The sequence below is a fragment of the Perissodus microlepis genome, chromosome 3, assembly GCF_051167445.1.
Source record: "Perissodus microlepis isolate ML-2025 ecotype Zambia chromosome 3, ASM5116744v1, whole genome shotgun sequence".
NCBI lineage: Eukaryota > Metazoa > Chordata > Actinopteri > Cichliformes > Cichlidae > Perissodus > Perissodus microlepis.
The window spans coordinates 42,875,591-42,894,602 of record NC_140463.1 but is presented as its reverse complement, the minus strand read 5'-3'; the positions used below and the strand labels follow the sequence as shown (position 1 = coordinate 42,894,602).

Genomic DNA, 19,012 nt, shown 5'->3' with positions numbered 1-19,012 from the left:
ATACAAGTATATATTGTGTTCCCACCTATGTTTGAACGTATTTCAACTCACTATGACTATTTCCTCTTTTCCTTGAAAAATGTAAAGAAATGAGAGGAGCCTCAAACCTTTTGCATAGTCGTCTCTTTAAAAATATACGACCTGACTATTAACAGTATGAACTGACAAGAAGAAACAAGATGAGAACTGAAAAGGGGGACAGGCTGGAATAATTTGATATCTTGTTAAAAAAAAGTATAAAGCTCCTTGAGACAACTTTGTGGCGCTATAGAAATAAAATGTAACTGAACTGAATAATTAGAAAAATGAAAAAGAATGCAGTGTTGAGACAAAAAGGTATAATTCTATGTAACAGTGGCGATTGTTTCATCCACGGTGAGACATAACCACAGTTTCATAACCATCACATGGCTTCAAAGCTATGCGTGCTTTAATGACATCAGGGAAAATCCTTCCCTTTTCCTTTAACTTTAAAGTAATTTTGAATGGAAGAACTGAAACTGATCTCATTTTTTGTAAATATATGATGGAACCAAAAAATAACATAATAATACATACAATAATATGAACACAAAACTCTGATGAAGATCTGTTTTTTATTTACAGCAGTAGAAAATTCACAAACATATAAAAAGATTAATATCATACAAAATGGGATTTCATATCAAGTTCGTTTATAATTCCACTGATTTATATCAGAGCGGTGTAGCAGCCCCCCCAAACACACTTCTGTGGCAGAATCGCAGAAGCTCTGGACGCTCTACAAAAGACAAAAATCAAACAACACCAACTTAAATATCTTTACTGAACATTATTACAGGAAACATGAACCTCAAACAAACATGACTGCATTTCACTTACTGCCTTGTTTTCCTGAGCTGCAGAGGCATTTTTTCAGAGCCTGTTGCTCTTTGCTGTCTGTGGGTAGGAGTGGTTGGGGACACCTAAGCTTGCCCCTGGAAGACTCTGCAAGAGAGAATAGAGGTGGTCACTGAAACCATTTCACTCCAGTCATTGCCAGTTAACCAACTTTATGTGGCATCATGGTAACGTTTACAACGGCACAGATTTGCAGTCGATCTTTTCAAGATAGGACACACTTCAATGTAGCATCATAGCAGCCCTGAGGACTGCAATGTTGGTGTTTGTGTGTTTTGTTGCAGTTACAACTGCAACAATGACATTACCAAACAAAACTGTAATGGGTTTTGTAAAAGCGCTATACAAATACAGGCCATACAGGCCAAAACTGCTGGTAACTTACTTGTGCATCTGCATCTGAGAATATCCTGTTTGGTCACACCAGACTGAGCAACAGACTCTGCCCTCAGTGAAAAAGAAAAGCAAACAAGTGAGAAATCATTTATACGAACGTAAAACATTATCCGTCAACCCCGTGTAACATTTCCTCTCAAACTCACAGGCAGACAAAGTGGTGGCCAATAGTTTACATTTAAAATGAGTCAGTTAGTTATCGTCCCGCTGGCGAGTAAAACAGAGTTATACAGCCATGCATAAAAGGTTCAAAACTAATGATCCTCGTATGTACCTGTGCTGTCACACAGGCTGCTGACCAGAATGATGAGCAGCAGCGTCATCCCTGTGATCCTGGACATGATGGCGAAGGTTCGTCTGTTCCGTCTGACGTGTTCAGATTCTTCTGCAGAAGACGAGGATCTGAGTTTTATACCCCCGCAGTGAGTCCACGCTGACACGGTGTGAGGAGTTTGAACTTACAGATCAGTCCTGACATGTTTAAGGGGGATGTTTTCTTGTTTGTTAATGTTTTTGTTTTGTTTGTTCAGATGCTATCTCAGCTCTGCATGGATTCATCTGTAAAATCTTAGAACTTATCCAAATCGTTGGAAAACTGATTCAGAGTGCTGGCAACAATTTTTGCACTGTGGCATTACTGAGGTGTAAACTTTAAACCAGGCTTCATCAGAGGGAGACTCAATGGATCCTGAACAGATGTGTGTAGGAGAGTTTAGTGTAAGACCCACTAGACCCAAAGAATCATTTGGTAGTACAATCTAAATGATAATGAGCCAGACATGTTGTTGCACTGGACTGTTTATTGGTTAATTTATTTGTTAGATGTGGACACTCCATACATGGAGTTTTAATGTTTTAATGCTCTGGATATGACCCCTTCTTTTTTTGTTTAGCTGGAAAAAACTGCATGAAATTGTTGCCAAGATGGCTACCGCCGAGTGGACTTGCTTCTACAAGCCTTTGATGAACATTAGAGACAAAATGGAGCTTTGCCTGCAGAGTTCTGCTATAAATCTGAAATCAGATAGATCGTATTGTTTGGAAAAACAAGCCTCTGTGTTCCCATGACCTGCAGGATTTGGAGTTCACAGATAAAACTCTAAAAGGACTTATAACCCACAGGTTTTACTTCACTATTCAGTGGCAGAGAGTGTGCCTGTGTTGGCACAATGGGCTAATGTCATTTGTTTTCATTAGTGCTTTCAACTCAAGGAAATAATGACTATTAATGTTTGAAAGTTACACAAAATGATTTGCAAAGGCAGGTCCTATTGTCCACATATGCAGCGCTGATGTGCTGATATCTGAATTTCTCTTTGTCTTGGCAGATAAAGTTGTGAATCGATGCCTCCATCAAACAAAGGTTTTGTCTACTTCTTCAGGGGCCACAGCTAACAGAAATCAGCTCCAGTAGCATTAAAAATACTGCAGCCTGAAAATATATTATGTCTGCTCAGAAATGTAGGACCTGATTATTAACAGTAACTGACAATAAGACAAGAACAGGACGTGTGAGGCTAACATGTGAAAAGTGATTCTGTGTCTCGATTTTGTTGTTTCATTGTTGTTTTCAGTTGAAGGCATAAAAGAATAAACCTTTAAAAAAAAAAAAAGAAGATGAACGGTATCATCAGTTTATATATCAGTGGACATTCCTGCCTGTGTGGTGAGGATTTCATAACAGCATTGAAGAAATGAGTCATTTATTTCACAAGCATTCCTGCCATTAAAGCAACACACACTTTGATGATATTTAGGAAAAATGTCCGTTTAAGCTCTTGTTCAACTCTGGATGACATAGAAACCACTCTCACTTTTGTGCTGAACTTCTTTTACTATAGTTCAACATGAAGATTGGAGGCCAAGCAGCTGGGAAACAAGTAATCCTCCATAGAAATGGTTCACTATTAATCAGTGTGTTTATGTCATTGTCTCTGTGAAATCTATGAACACATTTCAGAGTGAGACCAGATCATATATAACAATAATTGTTATAATTATTGCTTTCATGTTTTTAAACTTTCAAAATACTAAAAAAAAGGACAAAAAATGAATAATAGGATATTAAAAATGTTTATTTTATTTGTTTTCAAGGTTGAGGACTTTTTCAGTTAAATATGTGGAAACACAAAAGGAGACGAGACTCTATGTAATAAAAAAATATCTGTCTTTATTTATAATTTCAGAAAAAATCACAAACATCTACATAACAAGATTAATGTCATACGTAATAGGATATTAAGTTTGGTTAGTCAGTGTCTGGACTTGTTTATCTCAGAGCAGTGGAGCAAGGTTGTATTTCTTGATCACACGGCAGAACCGCAGAAGATCTGAACGCTCTACAAGACAAAAAAAGAAAAAAAATGATGACAACTTCAGTATATTTACTGAATATTATCACAGGAAAGAGAAACATCTCTCTTGACGGGATTGTGTTTCACTTACTCTCTTCTTGTATTTTTTTGCAGGCGCATTTAAACACATCTCGCTGCTCGTTGTAGTTTGTGGGCACGAGCGGTTTGGGACACTTCAACCTGCCTGTGGAAATCTCTGCAAGAGAAGACAGCTGGTCACTGTAACTGTCTCCACATAAAAAAGTAATGTTTTTAATAGCAGAGAACTTAGGAGAAAATTCCCTAAATGTTCATTTGGAAACCCCATCAAATACGCCCATAGCAACACAAAGAACTAAGATATTTGTTTTATGTCTGTAAATTTGTTTTTGTTTGTTTTGCATTTTTTTACGGAAAGAAGATGAAAGTGGTCACTGGTCACTCACCTGTGCATCTGCACTTGCGAATATACAGGGATACTCCATGGGAAGGAGCTGCAGTGGAAGAAGATAACAAATAAGACATCAGTCATGTGGAGCAGCGATACCTTACCCATCAACTCTGTATAACACCAGTGTCACAGTCTACAGTTTAACAGAGTCACCTGTTTACAGCCATGTTGCAGAGTAAAACTGTGACATCTACATCTCTGCAGAACAAGTGAAAAAGAATAACCGTTGCGCACCTGCGCTCCTGCACAAGCTGTTGACGAGAATGACGAGCAAGATCGTTACCGCGGTGATCCTGGACATGATGCCAAAGGTGTTTCTTCTTACTCCGAAGTGTTCAAAGTGTTCGTTGGGACGACGAGGAACTCTGAGTCTGCGGATTGCTTATGCCGACAGTTATATAGCTGCCCAGACGGTGCGTATCCATGTGGGGTCTACAGTTTGTGTTTCAGATCAGTCTTGGCATGTCTAAGAATTTTTTACTTGGATAATCTCTCAGCTGTGCATGGGCTCACCTGTAAAATGTGATAAACATGGAGATAACACCCTCTCAAAAACTGTGAGCTGAATGCAAGTGACCCGGAGTATTGTTTTCTTTTCTGCACTGGGGTTAATCCTCCCCATACAGGAGCTTTAATGCATTTAAAACCACAGAATTGTTAGTTTACACCACAGGAGGCTATTTGGTCAGATTAAAGATTAGTATGGGTGTTTAACAACCACTGCACTATTACTGACATTTCTAAGCAGCACATAAACATAAACTGTTTTTTACCGTTTTTATGTAACAATCTTGACTTCTGGCTTTACACAAATATGGCTGTTTCATTAATGACATGAACTGTTAGCAGTAAATGCAACAAATAAACAAACAAACCCCTGTTAACTAGTTTGCAATAACAAATAGAGAAAACAAACTAACCCTACTATTCATGGGAATGTAAACTCCAACTCCAAACAAGTTGGGTTATTGCATATAAGTAAATAAAAACAGAATGCAATGATTTATAAACACATATCTTATTAGCAACAGAATACAGAAAGCAGAGATTAAGATTCTCGAATCTGCCATAAAAACAAAAACTGTCTGTTTAGAAAGAATTTGACTTAATGTATTTGAATGAAAAAACATACATTATTTAAATACAGTATATAATATCATCTACATAATATATAAAGATTCTGAAAATCTGGAGAAACATCTGTGCGCAAGGAAGAAGGCCAAAGAAGACATTCAACATTAGATGTCCGTGATACTCTGGCAGTCGAGCAGCACAGCATTGAAAATAGGCATGATTCTCTCATGGAAATCACTGCATGGACCCAAGAACACTTCTAGAAATCACTGTCTATGAATGCAGTTCACCGTGTCATTCATAAATGCAGGCTATGCCGTTTTAGGCAGGCACATCTAAAAGGCATCATCAATGCTGAACAGTATTTGCATGTTTTAGAGCAACATATCTTCACAGCCAGATGCCGAACTGCATACTGCATCTACTCCAACAATATGGCTTCATAGTGAAAGATTCCAGGTGCTGAGCTGATCTGCCTGCAGTGCAGACGACTGTTAAGAAGAATGGGGCAACGTTCCTCTGCCAAAAGTCCTGCAGCTGGCCTCCTCAGTTCCTAGATTGTTATGGACTGCCTAGGTAGGAGAAGGGATGCTACACAATGATAAACATGAACCAGCACAAACTTTTTTGAGATGTGTTTCTGTCATGAAATTTAAAATGAATTCAGTTTTCCATAAAATGGTACATTTTCTCCGTTCAAACATTTGAATAAAATATGGGTTTATGGGATTTACAAATTACACATTATGTTTTTATTGACAGTTTACACTGCATGCAAACATCTTTGGGATTGGGGTTGTACAAGAACCTTTGTATTTGCTGTCCATCAGTAAAATTTGACCAAATCAGAACCAGTATTTCAATACATTTTACAAAGTAAGGTGACTCACAGTCATGCAAACGTCTCAAGCAAAACAAAACAAAACTTTATCCATCGACTCAATCTGAAACTAAACATTTACATTTTTGTTTTAGTCAGTTTTGCAAGTGCTTAATGTCTTTTTTGTTGTTGTTGTTGTTGTTTTTATATTTTTCTAAAGTTGGGTGTTTATTTTTCAGTTAATTAATATATGTTTCCAAACCTAGTTTTAGTCTTTGGGACAGGATTCTTTCATCTATAATAACCTAACTGCTCACGGCTAATTATTAAAACAAAGTATTTGTTCTGCATCTACACCAAAGTGTGTACTTGGTAATAATTCCCCTGGTTGGAAACCAATGATTTTTAGTTGATGACTGATATGAGCTTAATTAAAGAAAATGGAAATGGTATCATACTGAAGCCTAGTCTGCCTTTTCTTCACTGAACTTATGAAGTTCCCACTGAGTCAAAGATGCATTGTCAAAATTAGCATAACATTTTTGGTGTGTTTGGACTCTCTTGAATTTCCATTGTACTATAAACAAAAGACCACTTAAGTTTGATCCAAATGCAGGGCAGTGAATTTGTAATCACTGACAGTGTTGTTTAAGAAGTTAAAGATTTGTTTTTGTCTGTTTCATTTAGTCAATAAGTGGCAGAGGTAAGTGGCTGGGGTTAAGTCAGGTTGCTTAGATAAGTGAAGGTGAACTCAGACATTGCCAGGGACACTGACTCAAGGCCACAGCATACTGCAGTAACCTGAAAAAAGAACAAAGTGTCAAAGCTGACAAAAAGTTGTGTACTTTTGTGGTAAATAACAACTTCCTGTAAACACTTTCATGTTCCCCATATGAAATGAAATGAAAGTCTCTGGAAGAGGGGGTTGACGTGAAGTACCCGACATGAAGCATTCTATGTGGTGTGTATGGGGTGGGTGGAGGGGGGGAGGGGTGTTATTGAACACCGTCCGTCATTGGTTGGCTCTAGAGTCACTCTCTCGTTACAAGAGGTGCGTAATTACGCATTGAGCCCTCGGAACTTTGGCACACCTCCACTGTATAATCTGAAGTTCAGCGCTGTCAACCGCCCGGTGACGTCCGTAAGACGCTATGAGTCAAGACACAATACGAGGAAATCCCCAAGGCCGAGAAAACGCTGAGAGGCCCCTTTAAATCGACGCTTCCTCAACGCCGTGCCAACAGAGGGAGAGAGAGAAACAGCGCTGATAAACAACAACACGGTTCTCAGAAGCGGCTTTTACCGAATTCAGCTCTTTACTGCGGCCTCAAAGAAACGAAGGTGAGGCCGTATTTTTATATTTAGTCATATTTTAAGCGTATTGTAGAGAAACCGCTGAGTTACTGTTGTTTAGAGACGGGTGGAAAAGCTTTTCTTATTCTGACTATAGCGAGTAGATCGACCGAAGACACGCTTTGTGTCGCCGTGCTGTTGTAGTGGGCAGGAAGGGAGCTACACCTGATAGTAGTAATACAACTGAAAACACGTACGAGTACACGGCTTATTGTAGTGTAAACAGCCGATAAGTGTTGAGAGACACCTGGCAGAGCTTTTCGCTCTCTCACTCGCGTTTTTTGACAAACGTGTTCACTTTGATTGACAGGTTTGGCGGACTTCCCTTCTGTAATTTCCAGTATTTAGTCGTCTGTTGCCCATACATTCATCGGTTAATACCATTGCGGAAGTGCGAAGCTTTCCATCACGACACAAAGCTTGGGCTGTGCGGACATCTAGCGGTCTGACACTAAAGGACGCCTCCCAGAGATGTACGGTGCTTCAGGTATCCCCGAGCTCATCCCTCCCAGCGGGCCGCCCAGGCAGCCCGGCCCGGCGGGGCAGTTCAACCCGGGACACCCCCAGGTCAACGGCCACGGTGGCGGGCCCAACCCTCAGAGGCTCGGACAGAGGGCACCCAAACTAGGCCAGATCGGTCGGTCCAAGAAAGGTGAGGCTCCATATAGAAGTATGAAGTGATGACCCCACCTACACAGTTTACAATTACACAATGACAGTATAGCAGGCAGCACATGCATTTGTTCTATGCACATATGTAATAAAACATAACAGTAGCAGTAGATATGTCAGAGCTCCTCATTGGCTGTTGAACTGTATTGGATTAGTCATAAATATTTATAAGGTGGATAAAATGTTGCTATTATATTTGTATGTGTGTTTCAGTCAGCAGTGATGTATACAAATAAAGATGTCTCATAGATAATGCAGAACAAGTCAATGGGCAGACATAAGCAAGGTTACAATTAAAGAATTAAGTAAAGACAAATCAAACTCCATTGAAACTCCGCCTTGAGGCGACTTTTGTTGTGATTTGGCACTATATAAATAAAATTGAATTGAACTGAAACAAAATCAAGCAACTATAGAAAAAAAATAACCCACAAGTAGGCGTGCAGCGATACACTGATTGTGGCATTCACCGTGATATCTGAAAATGGAAAATTAGGTGTTACAAATAAGTAACTAGTTAGATAAAGAAAGTGACATCACTCTTACGTCTTTAATACAGCGTGACTGTAGCTTAGCCTGGCTAAGATAAAAAGCAGAAAACATAGCTTAGTGGAAATGGCTAGCATGTTAACCCTGTGTCAAACGGCTTTTAGGAACGTTTGTTTTTAGAGGCAAGCTAGCTGTTTACCCCAATTTCCAGTGGTAATGCTATGCTAAGCTAACTGGCTACCCACAATGGCTTAATTTTTAACATATAGATACAAGGGTGGTCAATCTTTTTGTCAAATTATTTAAAAAAAAAAAAAAAGCAATGTTTGATTTGAACTTACCCTTCTTGCCCCTTTAAATTTCATTTTGCCTAAGTAGCTAATCTCCTGCTTTGTTCCTCTCACCGCAATCGGTCACAGCAGATGGCCCCGCCCCTCCCTGAGCCTGATTCTGCCGGAGGTTTCTTCCTGTTAAAAGGGAGTTTTTCCTTCCCACTCTCGCCAAAGTGCTTGTTCATAGGGGGTCATATTTTTGTTTGTTTTTTCTCTGTATGTATTATTCTAGGATCTGCCTTACAATATAAAGCGCCTTGAGGTGACTGTTGTTGTGAGTTGGCACTATAAAAATAAAACTGAACTGAATCGTAGCTAATATGTGATTATTATAATAACTGCTTGTTTGCTTTTTCCACCTCAGTGGACCTGGATGATGAAGACTTGGATGACATCATGAACAACAACGGGCAGTGCCCTGTATCCCTGTCACCCATCTCCTAAGCTTCACCAAGATGTGCCAAAAAAGAAAACCCCCGGGTCGCCAAACCCACCCCCACACCCTCTGACAGCGATCTTGTCCTTGCTCCTGTCAAGTGTCCTACTGAAGCTTCTTCAAGGCTAAAAAACGGCTCATTTATCGCCTGTTGAAGCCCTGACTGTGTATATAGCGCTTATTTAACTTAACTTTGGTCAGACTGTGAATGAATTCGTATTGCATCGCTCTCTACACTATACCTCGGTAGGTAGTGGACTATCAGGATTTAAGAAAGATTTGAAGGAAGTGTCTATATTTTTTCAGAGCTTCTTCTCAAGGGCTACATTTTTAAAGTTGCACTGAGCAAACGGTTAGATGACAAGCATCCTCTCGCCTGCCTGTTTACTGGTGAGGGTTACTGATTACCCGTGGGCTGCTTGTGTTGGAACACAAGCCTGTTAATGTGTATCGGACAGGTGAATTGTTAAGCTTTGGTTGTGCAATGACTATCATTCTCTACTCTCTCACTGATCCAAGTGGTGTACTATTATCCAGTGGATGAAAGCTCGCTAGTTGCTTTAAAAAAACAAAAAACAAAAGGAGAAAAACTAATGCTAATAATTTATTATTTAGAAAATGAGACACTTTGTTGTGATGTTACGGCATCTGTTTGGTTTTGTTTTTTTACTTGTTTCTGAGCAGGTAACGCTTCAGTGAGATTTTTATTATGTTTCCAAATGGTGCACTTTGTGGGAATGCCTGTTATGTGCAGTGACATGTTGCAGAATTCTATGCATGAAGCATCAAAACCTGTGACTGGCATCCTGTTATTTAAGGGCTACGTAGTAGACTTTGATAAACCAAACCACCGTTTTGCTCTTCAGATCTGGTAGAGTCAGCGTTTCCCTGAGCTCATTGGTGGTTTTGAGCTGCTGACTCGGCAGTAAACAACAACGGCTTCATAGAGCTTTGTGTGTTTCCTAATGCAGGCTTTCCCAGTTTGGCTACATGACTGTGAGGACAATAAAACAAAATGTGTACAGTAAATGACTGATGAAATTGCCAAATGATTCCTGATGCTACATCAGATTGATGCTTAAAGAAATTGACTCTGATTGGCATGCCGACGTGTAAAGGTCAAACTTAATTGTATTTATGTTTATTTCTAAAAAGCACTAATCTGCTTTGTGAACTACACCCACGTGGTGTGGTAATGTCTTTCAGGTTTAGGTGAACTATTGTGTCAGACTTTATAATTACAGTGTGAGGTCACAGAAACGAGCACCCTCGCTGCAGAGACAATCTTTGGATTTTTTTTAAGCTGGCAGTGGCTCTCTCGGGTTCAGATGGTGTTGTCTATAAAAGGCGGCTCATGTTGATGTCATGTTCCTGTTTTTTGCTGGCTCGTTACTTAATTTGTTGGCGTCATGGGAGCACTGCACCTCACAGCTTGCTCTCTGACTCAAAGATAGTTGTTTTGATCTTTGCATGGAAATAACTTTTCATAAAGCATCCTGGGAAATAAAACATGAATCTTTGTGGAATCACTGTGTTTCTGTGGTTCGGCTGACTCTGAACTCTTTTTATCACGCAGATAAACTTGCAGCCACTTTATTAGGTACACCTGCTCAACAGCATGTAGACGTGATCGAGATGACCTGCTGAAGTTCAAACCGAGCATCAAAATGGAGAACAAAAGTTGATTTAAGTGACTTTGAATGTGGGTTGGTTGTTGGTGCCAGACAGGCTGGTCTGAATATTTCAGAAACTGCTGATCTGCTGGCATTTTAACAGCAGATCAGCATCTATACACCATTCTCTATGGTGTATAGAGAATGGCCAAAGAAGAGTGAGCAACAGTTCTTTGGGTGATAATACCTTGTAGATGTCAGAGTTCATAGGAGAATAGCCAGACTACTTCAAGCTCAAAGGAAGCATACAGTAACTCGCATAACGTCACTCTAAATGTTTTCATCAATTAGGTGTCTGTAGGGGTAAATTAAGACTCTAAACAACATACTTAAAGCATTAAGAACTCTGATAAAGTTACTAACATTTAGTATTGACTATTAATTACTAATAAACTGCTCCCTGAAGGTTATTTAAAGGTTCCACATAAATGTGTTTTATAAAAGGTTCCTTTAAGGTTCTTTAAAAGTTGAAAATGACCACATTCAGAGAAGCTTTAGAGGGTTCTCTAAAGGTTCTGAGAATGCTCCTAGCAGATTTTTTTAAAAGCTGCAAACACACTTCAAAGAACCATTATCCAGTCTTCCATGAAGGTTCTCTAAAGGTTTTACACAACATAAGCTTTGATGAATGTTATGAATGGCTTCAAAAACTTTACTACTTTACTTTTACTAGTTCAAATGAAACAGAAAGTGCAAAATCTATGAAAAGACTGTCAGTAGAAATGTTACTGTGCTACTGCACTGGAGAAAACAACCATATAACCAGTTTGATGGACCACGACACAGTTAACAATGTTGCAATATCTTTATTATTTAAGTACTGATGGACATGTTAAAAATATTCTTTCATACATTTTCCATGCTGCTGTTATCTGCTAAAAGTATATAAACCTATGGCATTTACAAACATAGAACCAACTGTTCAGAACATTTAAAAAACACTAAATTGTGAAAGCTACAAGAAGCTACAGTGAACTAACAATCGTGCAAATCTACACGAGTAAAGCCCTACAGTTGACAAAATAAATAGTTGCAGTTTAACCTCAGTGGCTGATGGAAAGGCCAATAGAGCGATAATGGCACGATGACTACAACATCAGATATTTTATATCTGAACAGGCTTTGTAACATGCTGGTATGAAAAGCTGTGGGGAGTCCTGTAGCAAATGGCCTGTGTCATCGCAGCGTGTGAAATCACACCCTGCTCATTGTGACATCTATTTTGGTACTAACAGTTGATATAAAATGCTGTATTGTCACCGTGTTCCTGTGTTGGACAGCGTGTTGACTTGCAGACTACTCACCAAACTGTAATTGATTACTTTCAATTACATGGCAAATGCTAATAAATGCTGGTTCTAACATGAGGGCGCAAGTATTGGCTATAACCCACCATTTAGGCTGCAATTCAAGAGCAGCCCAAGAGGGTTTGTCTATTAAGTCAGGACATCCAATTATAATGTATTTGTGAAGACTACTTGTAAACAATGGAGGAATGTATGGATTGGGTGAGAGACATCCGTCATTAAACAATTGAGGGTGCTGCTTAATAATCAAAGGGTCATCAAAGGCCTGAACACAAAGTAAAGAAAGTCCTTTTTCAGTACTTCCTGCCTCCATGTGATTCACAATCATCCATACATCTTCGGTTTTGTGCCTCGCTGATGCTGAAGAGGATCCTTCTCCTCAGCTTCTTTTAAAGTTCCTGGCTACATGGTTGGGGAATCTCAGACATATTCCTTAGTGCTGCTTGGAGGGCCTGAGCGGGTACTGCCGATGGCTGGGTACTTGGACACTTGCTTCTTCCTTGGACAAGAAGCAGCCAACATGGCCCCACCTAAGACATCTAGGAGAGAACCGCCCCACGCGATGAAGATGGCTGCACCAAACTCAAACCTGGAAAGACAAGGCAACCCCAATCCTCAGCTTCAATATTACACACAAAGGCAAAACTGATGTGTTAATGAAGTAACCTGCACTGGTGTCATTTATGCAGTTGTTATGTTTCAAAAGCAAGTAGTGCATCAACGCAAAGAGCAAAGAGAGTAAGAGAAAGAACATATAGTATGAAAATAGCATTAAATCACAAGATTGGCGTTTTTAAGGGTTTTTTTAAGGCATAATAGACATGGACTGTCCCCAGAGCTCTATAAGCCGGAGTGAGAGATAAAAAAAAAAAAAAACTTTTCTACTATGAGCCTCATTCACCCAGTAGCATAAACACAGATTTAGTTTGAGCTGATCAGATGACATCCAGATTTTTATGTCACATAACTAGCTTATCACTGCTGTAAAAGAACAAAATGCACTGTTCTCCCACAACAGTTTTAGCTACAGTACTAAAGGAAAAACATAATTTTTATGCATAATAATACATAAATGCATTTAAATCAAAATAACAGTAAAACAGAAAAAAAGGAAAGAAATGGGTGCTTTTAGATTGCTTACTTGGTGTTGACTGGAGTGTAGGGATTATAAAAAGCCCTGATGACATTGTGAGCAAACCAGGAGCACGCTACGATGGCACACAGCCCTGCAAGATCAAAAGTCGATCAACACATCGTCAAAGCCAGAGAAAGCCCAGCCAGGCTTTTATTCCCTTTATACAGTCACCAGGCGGCTAGCTATTGACTCCAGAACAATTAGCTTTTAGTGTTTCTGTTCTCTTCAGAGCCAGTTAGAGCTCTGATCTTAGATTCAGTGCCAGGATTCATTCATTCTAATGACCTCTGGAGGGCCAGAGAAGATGGGTGGGTAGAAAGCTTTTTGGAGTGGGGATCAAACCTCCTCCCACCTACTGTATGATGTGCAGGACATCTAGGCAATTGTGCTTTGATGGAATTACATAAATGGATTGCATTATTTATTGGATCACAGGAAGCTATTACACTGAATGTGTATGTTTTATACAATATAGTGATGAAATACTGACAAACACAAATCAGTGAGAATCATCCCTTTTAATATATATTTGGAAAGGAAGACAACAATATTAGCATGTTCTTCCAGCAAGCTCGTGTTGAGTGTTGCTTTGAGTTATTGTAACATATCTACTATTTGTAATGCTTCACGTCAACCAGGACATGGATGGAAAGGTAAATGTTAAAATGTAATTTTTCCCTGAACATTAACTATAATAGTGTCATTCATTTCTTGGTGCAAAAACAAACGTTTGGGTTTAAACGGGCTATTTTACAATTAGCCGTCTCATATGGTAGCTAGCAAAGCTGCAGTACGTTATCTGGAAAGCTAATTCAAAGCTAATTCATCACACATTCACGAAATATCCAACAACTGTCTTCACGAATATTAGCATGCTCTTCACAAACATTAGCATGCTAACTGGCTAAACCAAGATAGTTAATATGGTAAAGACTCTAGCCAACATCAGCATGGTAGATTTGCGGTTATTAGCATTTTTGCTTAAAGTAACAAAGTACCGTCATATTTAAACGTTGTAAGAAGTACACTTTTTCCTGATCAGACGTGTTTCACAAGGTTCTGTAAATAGCTTTAATAACTGACACATGTGCTAAAGCTCAGAAAACACAACAGCAAGCTTTTAAGATAAAGGTTTCTGAGTAAAATTAGCAAGTCTTCTGCATTATTGGTAATGCCAAAGTACTCTGAAGATTTATTTTTCTCATCAGGTAATGCTGTAGCATGACAGATTACTTTTTATTGGAGGTAATCTTATAATGTAACAAGATATTTTTCAAAGCTAAATTAGCCTGCACAACATCATTGTATTACCATGTATGACCCTATGTGAAAACCTTTGTATGATATAACATTTTGACAGTTTAAATCTTACACCAATCAGTCATATATATCTATATACCTATATTATTATATTATTGCTAATATATATTTTGTAATATATCTATATCATGGCTAAAGCACTTCTGGATGGATGCAAACTGCATTTTGTTGCCTTGTACTTGTGACATGTGCAATGACAATAAAGTTGAATTCTATTCTGTTCTATTCTATTCACTGGTCTTTGCCAAATTAGGTTCTTTGGTAAGCTCCCTCACCTCCCACTAACAGGATGATGCCTCCTGTCATGGCAATGCGGGCCTTGCGTAGTCTGTCACTTCCTCCACAGGTGGTGCACTTCATTCCCATGCAGGCTACACCCAGACCTGCAATGGAAACAATGATGCCAACTATCATCAGGGCACGAGTGGCCTGGAGCGAACCTGGAGCAGAGGAAGAGAAAGAAAGGCAACAGAAAACGATGAAGCAGAGGAAATGTAACAGAACAGTGTGTTGCTGGGAGCCTGAGAATAAATGACCTTTTGTGTTGTGGAATGTGGGTGTGCATTTTAAGAAAATAATTTGTTTTGTTTCATACAGTAATGTCTAAAAAAGAAAAACTAAACTAAAATGAGACCATTTATAATAATCCTGTTGTTAAAGTGCAAATGAGGAGTCACAAAACAGAAAATAATAAAGACTAACAAACAGCCTCCAACATATCAAGGAGGCTTTATGTGGCTGTCCAGGTTGTGAATTACATTTGCATTAGCCTGTGAAGACATTTTAATGTGAGCTTTTCCTGGAAGGGAAACCATGGGATACACATGAGCACACATAAACAGTATGAAGGAACACATCTTACGCCCTCGAATGTCTTCCCTTTGAGGAGGCCCGTGGAAACATTGCTGTCATGATTCTCATCTGTCAGTTCCCCCCCCCCACACACACACACACACACACACACTATAAACCTATCACAGGGTGAGACCCCTTTTGTCTCTCCCCCCTGTCCACCTACGGTAGAACCAGTCTGTGCCAGTCTAGGCCATCCCTGCTCTGCCCAAACAAACAAAACCTTTTGCAGTGAGGGAGTGATGGGTGGAGAGAGGCAGGGGAGAGGAGGATGCAGAAACAGAATATAAAACAGTGGGAAATGCCAAGCAACAGGGTCATTATACAGTAAAATGAGAGCAGAGAAGGATACACTGTATCCTGGCTTGGAGTGTCTGCTGTTCCACATATGCTAATAATGTTTGGTCGTGTGATTACACTCTACAATGGGACGCTTGTAGGACACTGTAGCTTTTCTTGTTCTCAAAAAAAAAATAACAGCTAAATTATCTCATAATAAATAAAGTTGTATACTTTATATACACCATGTACAATGATAGATTTTGTATAAGGCCATTATGCATTTGGTTAGCTCTGTTTTTATCTTATAGGTTGCGGTGGGTGGCTGTAGCTCAGGAGGGAGGTAGAGCAGGTGCTCTGCTGATTGGAAGGTTCATGGTTTGATCCCTGACTCTCCGAGCCTGCATGCCAGTGAAGGCCGCTAACCCCAAGTTGTTCTCTGTCACAGTGTTCACATAAGATGCACATGTGTTTTCTATGCACATAAGAGCACAGAAAACAGTGAATGAGTGAACACTGAGTGCTCCAGGAGAGTAGAAAAGTGCTATATAAGAATCAGAGAATTTATCCTCTGGTATTTTATTGTGTAGGGTGTTTATCCTGAAAGGTGTCTTAGAAATAACATTTTAATTACATAGTAAATGGTAAAAATGGTAAATGGCCTGTATTTGTATAGCGCTTTATGCTTTAGTAAACCAATTCAGGCCACTTTTCTCAGTGTTGGTGTAATTAGACAAACCATTTTTCTTTCTCTTTCTTTCTTTTTTGTTGTTGTTGTTTTGTTTTTGTTTTGTTTTTTGTTTGTTTGGTTTTTTTTTTGGGGGGGGGGGGGGTGCGACCTCAAAAACCGATTCAGAGACAGATACAGAGGACAGCCTGAGGCCATCATCATTTCAGCTAATACAGCATGACAGCATTACAACAAACCACTGAAGTGGGCCAACACACACCCATCATGCACAGCTTTAGTATCCACAGTGTGTTATCCTTCATTTAAGAATGTGTCCTGTACTAACTATAACAGCAGATGTGAAAAAGTTTACATTTTTCATCATCATCAGTAAAGAAGTAGCACTGTCTGTCAGTTTTTTGCTTGTTTTTTCTTTTTGTAGCCAGCTTACAAACAGAGGTCACTGCTCTTCCTGTGAGTTTGAAGATATCGAGTATTTAAATCATTTTTTTCTGTACTTGTTCTTGTGAAGCTACAGTTGAGGTATGAAAGAGATTCTTTTGGCAGCAGCCACTCCTGCACTGTTTGCACCATACGTGATATTCTACAGCTGGGGTGTCGGACTCAGTTTCACAAAGAGACACGCTGGGAATTAAAAATGTAATTCATAACTGTAATAAATAAATTAAAACTTAAAAAATCCCCTCATTATATCAATAATTAACATCCTTCTTATATACAATTGGAGTCACATCCATTTATTCAACATTAAAGTCAACATGTGAATACAAAAACATGATATGACAACTATATTCAAAAATAAAATAGAAATTGGATCATGTATTTTACATGTATCATAGCGCATGCCTTTCAGTGTGAAAAACCTTTAAATTTACTGTTTTGTGACCTAAACCAGCTGGAAGATTTGCTTAAAATTAGCAGGGGGCTGGATTTGGCCCTCCAGCCATGAGTTTGACCACATGTGTTCTAAAGGTGGCTTTGTGGTGACGCGGGGCTCAGGTTCATTCCTGGACCAAATGGCATGTGGTTAAAAAAGGTTTTCCTAGAATGTGCCAGTGTGTTGTTCCCTTTTAAAAGTTAAAGTCATTTTCCTCTTTTTTAAACTTTCCATATAAAATGGTGACTAGACAAGACAATAAACAAGGACTACTTAATAATGATTTGTGATGAGCAGGTTGTACCTGCAGGAGCTAAACCTGTTCAGTGGTGACAGCGTGTTCAACTGAGCGTCGGAAAGAGCAGGTGTGTCTCCAGGTGGCGTTTATGAATAGGAGACTGTTTAAAGCCTGACAGCACATTATCCAAATCATCGCTGTAAGATCGCTTTAAATGAGATAACAAAGAGTTTTCTCAGTCACAACCTGCAGGTTTTACTTTTTTGCTTTGCATCGTGTATTTGTGTTAACAGAACTGACGTTTTTTAAACCAAAATGCGCCACTTACTGTCGAGCTGCAGGATGGAGTCGTAGATTTTACACTGGAGCTGCCCGGTACTTTGGAAAGCGCAGGACATCCAGAGTCCCTGGTACATGGCTACAGCTGTGATGATGTTGTCTCCGATGTACGCGGACATCTTCCATTGCGGCAGGATAGTCCCGATGATCAGACCGACAATACCTATTAATGATAGGAAAAATCCCAGCAGCTGGATCCCGGAGTTGGCCATGCTCTTAATGAACCTCTAACAGGATCCGGTGTTCGTTTCACTTTGCTCGAGTTACAGAACTTCTAAAGTGTCTGTTCTTATTAGTCAGGAAATGATGCAAAAGTCGCAGGTAGTGTCCGTGTCCGTGCAGAAGTGTGTGGCGGGGGTCTTTAGTTGGGGATGGGCATCTAAGTTGCTGGTGATGATGGAAGTGGGTGTGTAATTATCATGCCCGCTGATGCATGGAGTCGCAGTTTTCTCTGCTCTGCTGGGAAATGCCCCCACCGCTTCCAGCAAAGCCACAGGTCGTCTTTCCCCCCGACAATTCGTCTCTGTGAATTCCTGCGCTGTTCAGCTGCCATCACTCAGGATGAGTAGTCTGAAGTCAACGTTAGTTTTGTTTTGTTTTTTTGTTTTGTTGTTTTTTTAAACCTAACTTCTCAAAAGTTTTTCTGTGGTAACGTATGAGACTGAAAGGACATATTGAAGCGTCAAATAACATAAAAAACACTGTTGAACATTTTCTAAAGATCCGTGAAAGTTATTAAAGATCAAAACAGGAATAAATATGTGACAGGCTGCTGAATGTGCTGTATGTTGGAGACACAATTTGATGATATGACTCAAACCTACAGTAAGTTTAACTGTAAGAGTTAAATGTACCGTTGTGTAGCAGTTACCTGCAGGTGTCTTGGCCTTGCTTTATTTAAAACAATGTTTTTAGTGAATTCTTTACAGAAGTATGCAGAGCATGCAAGAAGTACAGAAACACACCTAAAGAGGAACCTTGCTCTCACTCAACAAAACAATTAAAGCTTCATAGCGGCATCTACTATGTCTGAAAAAAGGAAGCCTTGAGAAATGTGTGACTTAGT

General features: G+C 39.4%; 1 protein-coding gene and 3 long non-coding RNA genes across 4 annotated transcripts; 1 reads left to right on the top strand and 3 right to left on the bottom strand.

Moving 5' to 3' along the window:
- Positions 1-579: 579 nt before the first annotated feature.
- LOC146391571 (uncharacterized) lies at positions 580-1,713 on the bottom strand. The gene is made up of 4 exons (XR_014799940.1): positions 1,550-1,713; positions 1,265-1,321; positions 862-966; positions 580-760 (listed from the first exon to the last, which is right to left on the bottom strand). It is a non-coding gene; the product is annotated as an uncharacterized LOC146391571 (long non-coding RNA).
- A 1,712-nt stretch (positions 1,714-3,425) lies between these two features.
- On the bottom strand, positions 3,426-4,490 carry LOC146391570 (uncharacterized). The gene is made up of 4 exons (XR_014799941.1): positions 4,294-4,490; positions 4,055-4,102; positions 3,721-3,825; positions 3,426-3,614 (listed from the first exon to the last, which is right to left on the bottom strand). It is a non-coding gene; the product is annotated as an uncharacterized LOC146391570 (long non-coding RNA).
- A 2,523-nt stretch (positions 4,491-7,013) lies between these two features.
- On the top strand, positions 7,014-10,761 carry LOC146391569 (uncharacterized). Its single transcript, XR_014799939.1, has 3 exons — positions 7,014-7,294; positions 7,617-7,958; positions 9,164-10,761. It is a non-coding gene; the product is annotated as an uncharacterized LOC146391569 (long non-coding RNA).
- A 938-nt stretch (positions 10,762-11,699) lies between these two features.
- Positions 11,700-18,500, bottom strand: cldn7a (claudin 7a). The gene is made up of 4 exons (XM_084924543.1): positions 17,936-18,500; positions 14,946-15,110; positions 13,357-13,441; positions 11,700-12,804 (listed from the first exon to the last, which is right to left on the bottom strand). The coding sequence occupies exons 1-4, from the start codon at positions 18,156-18,158 to the stop codon at positions 12,636-12,638; spliced, it is 642 nt and encodes a 213-aa protein (XP_084780669.1). The 5' UTR covers positions 18,159-18,500; the 3' UTR covers positions 11,700-12,635.
- Between the last annotated feature and the right edge of the window lie 512 nt (positions 18,501-19,012).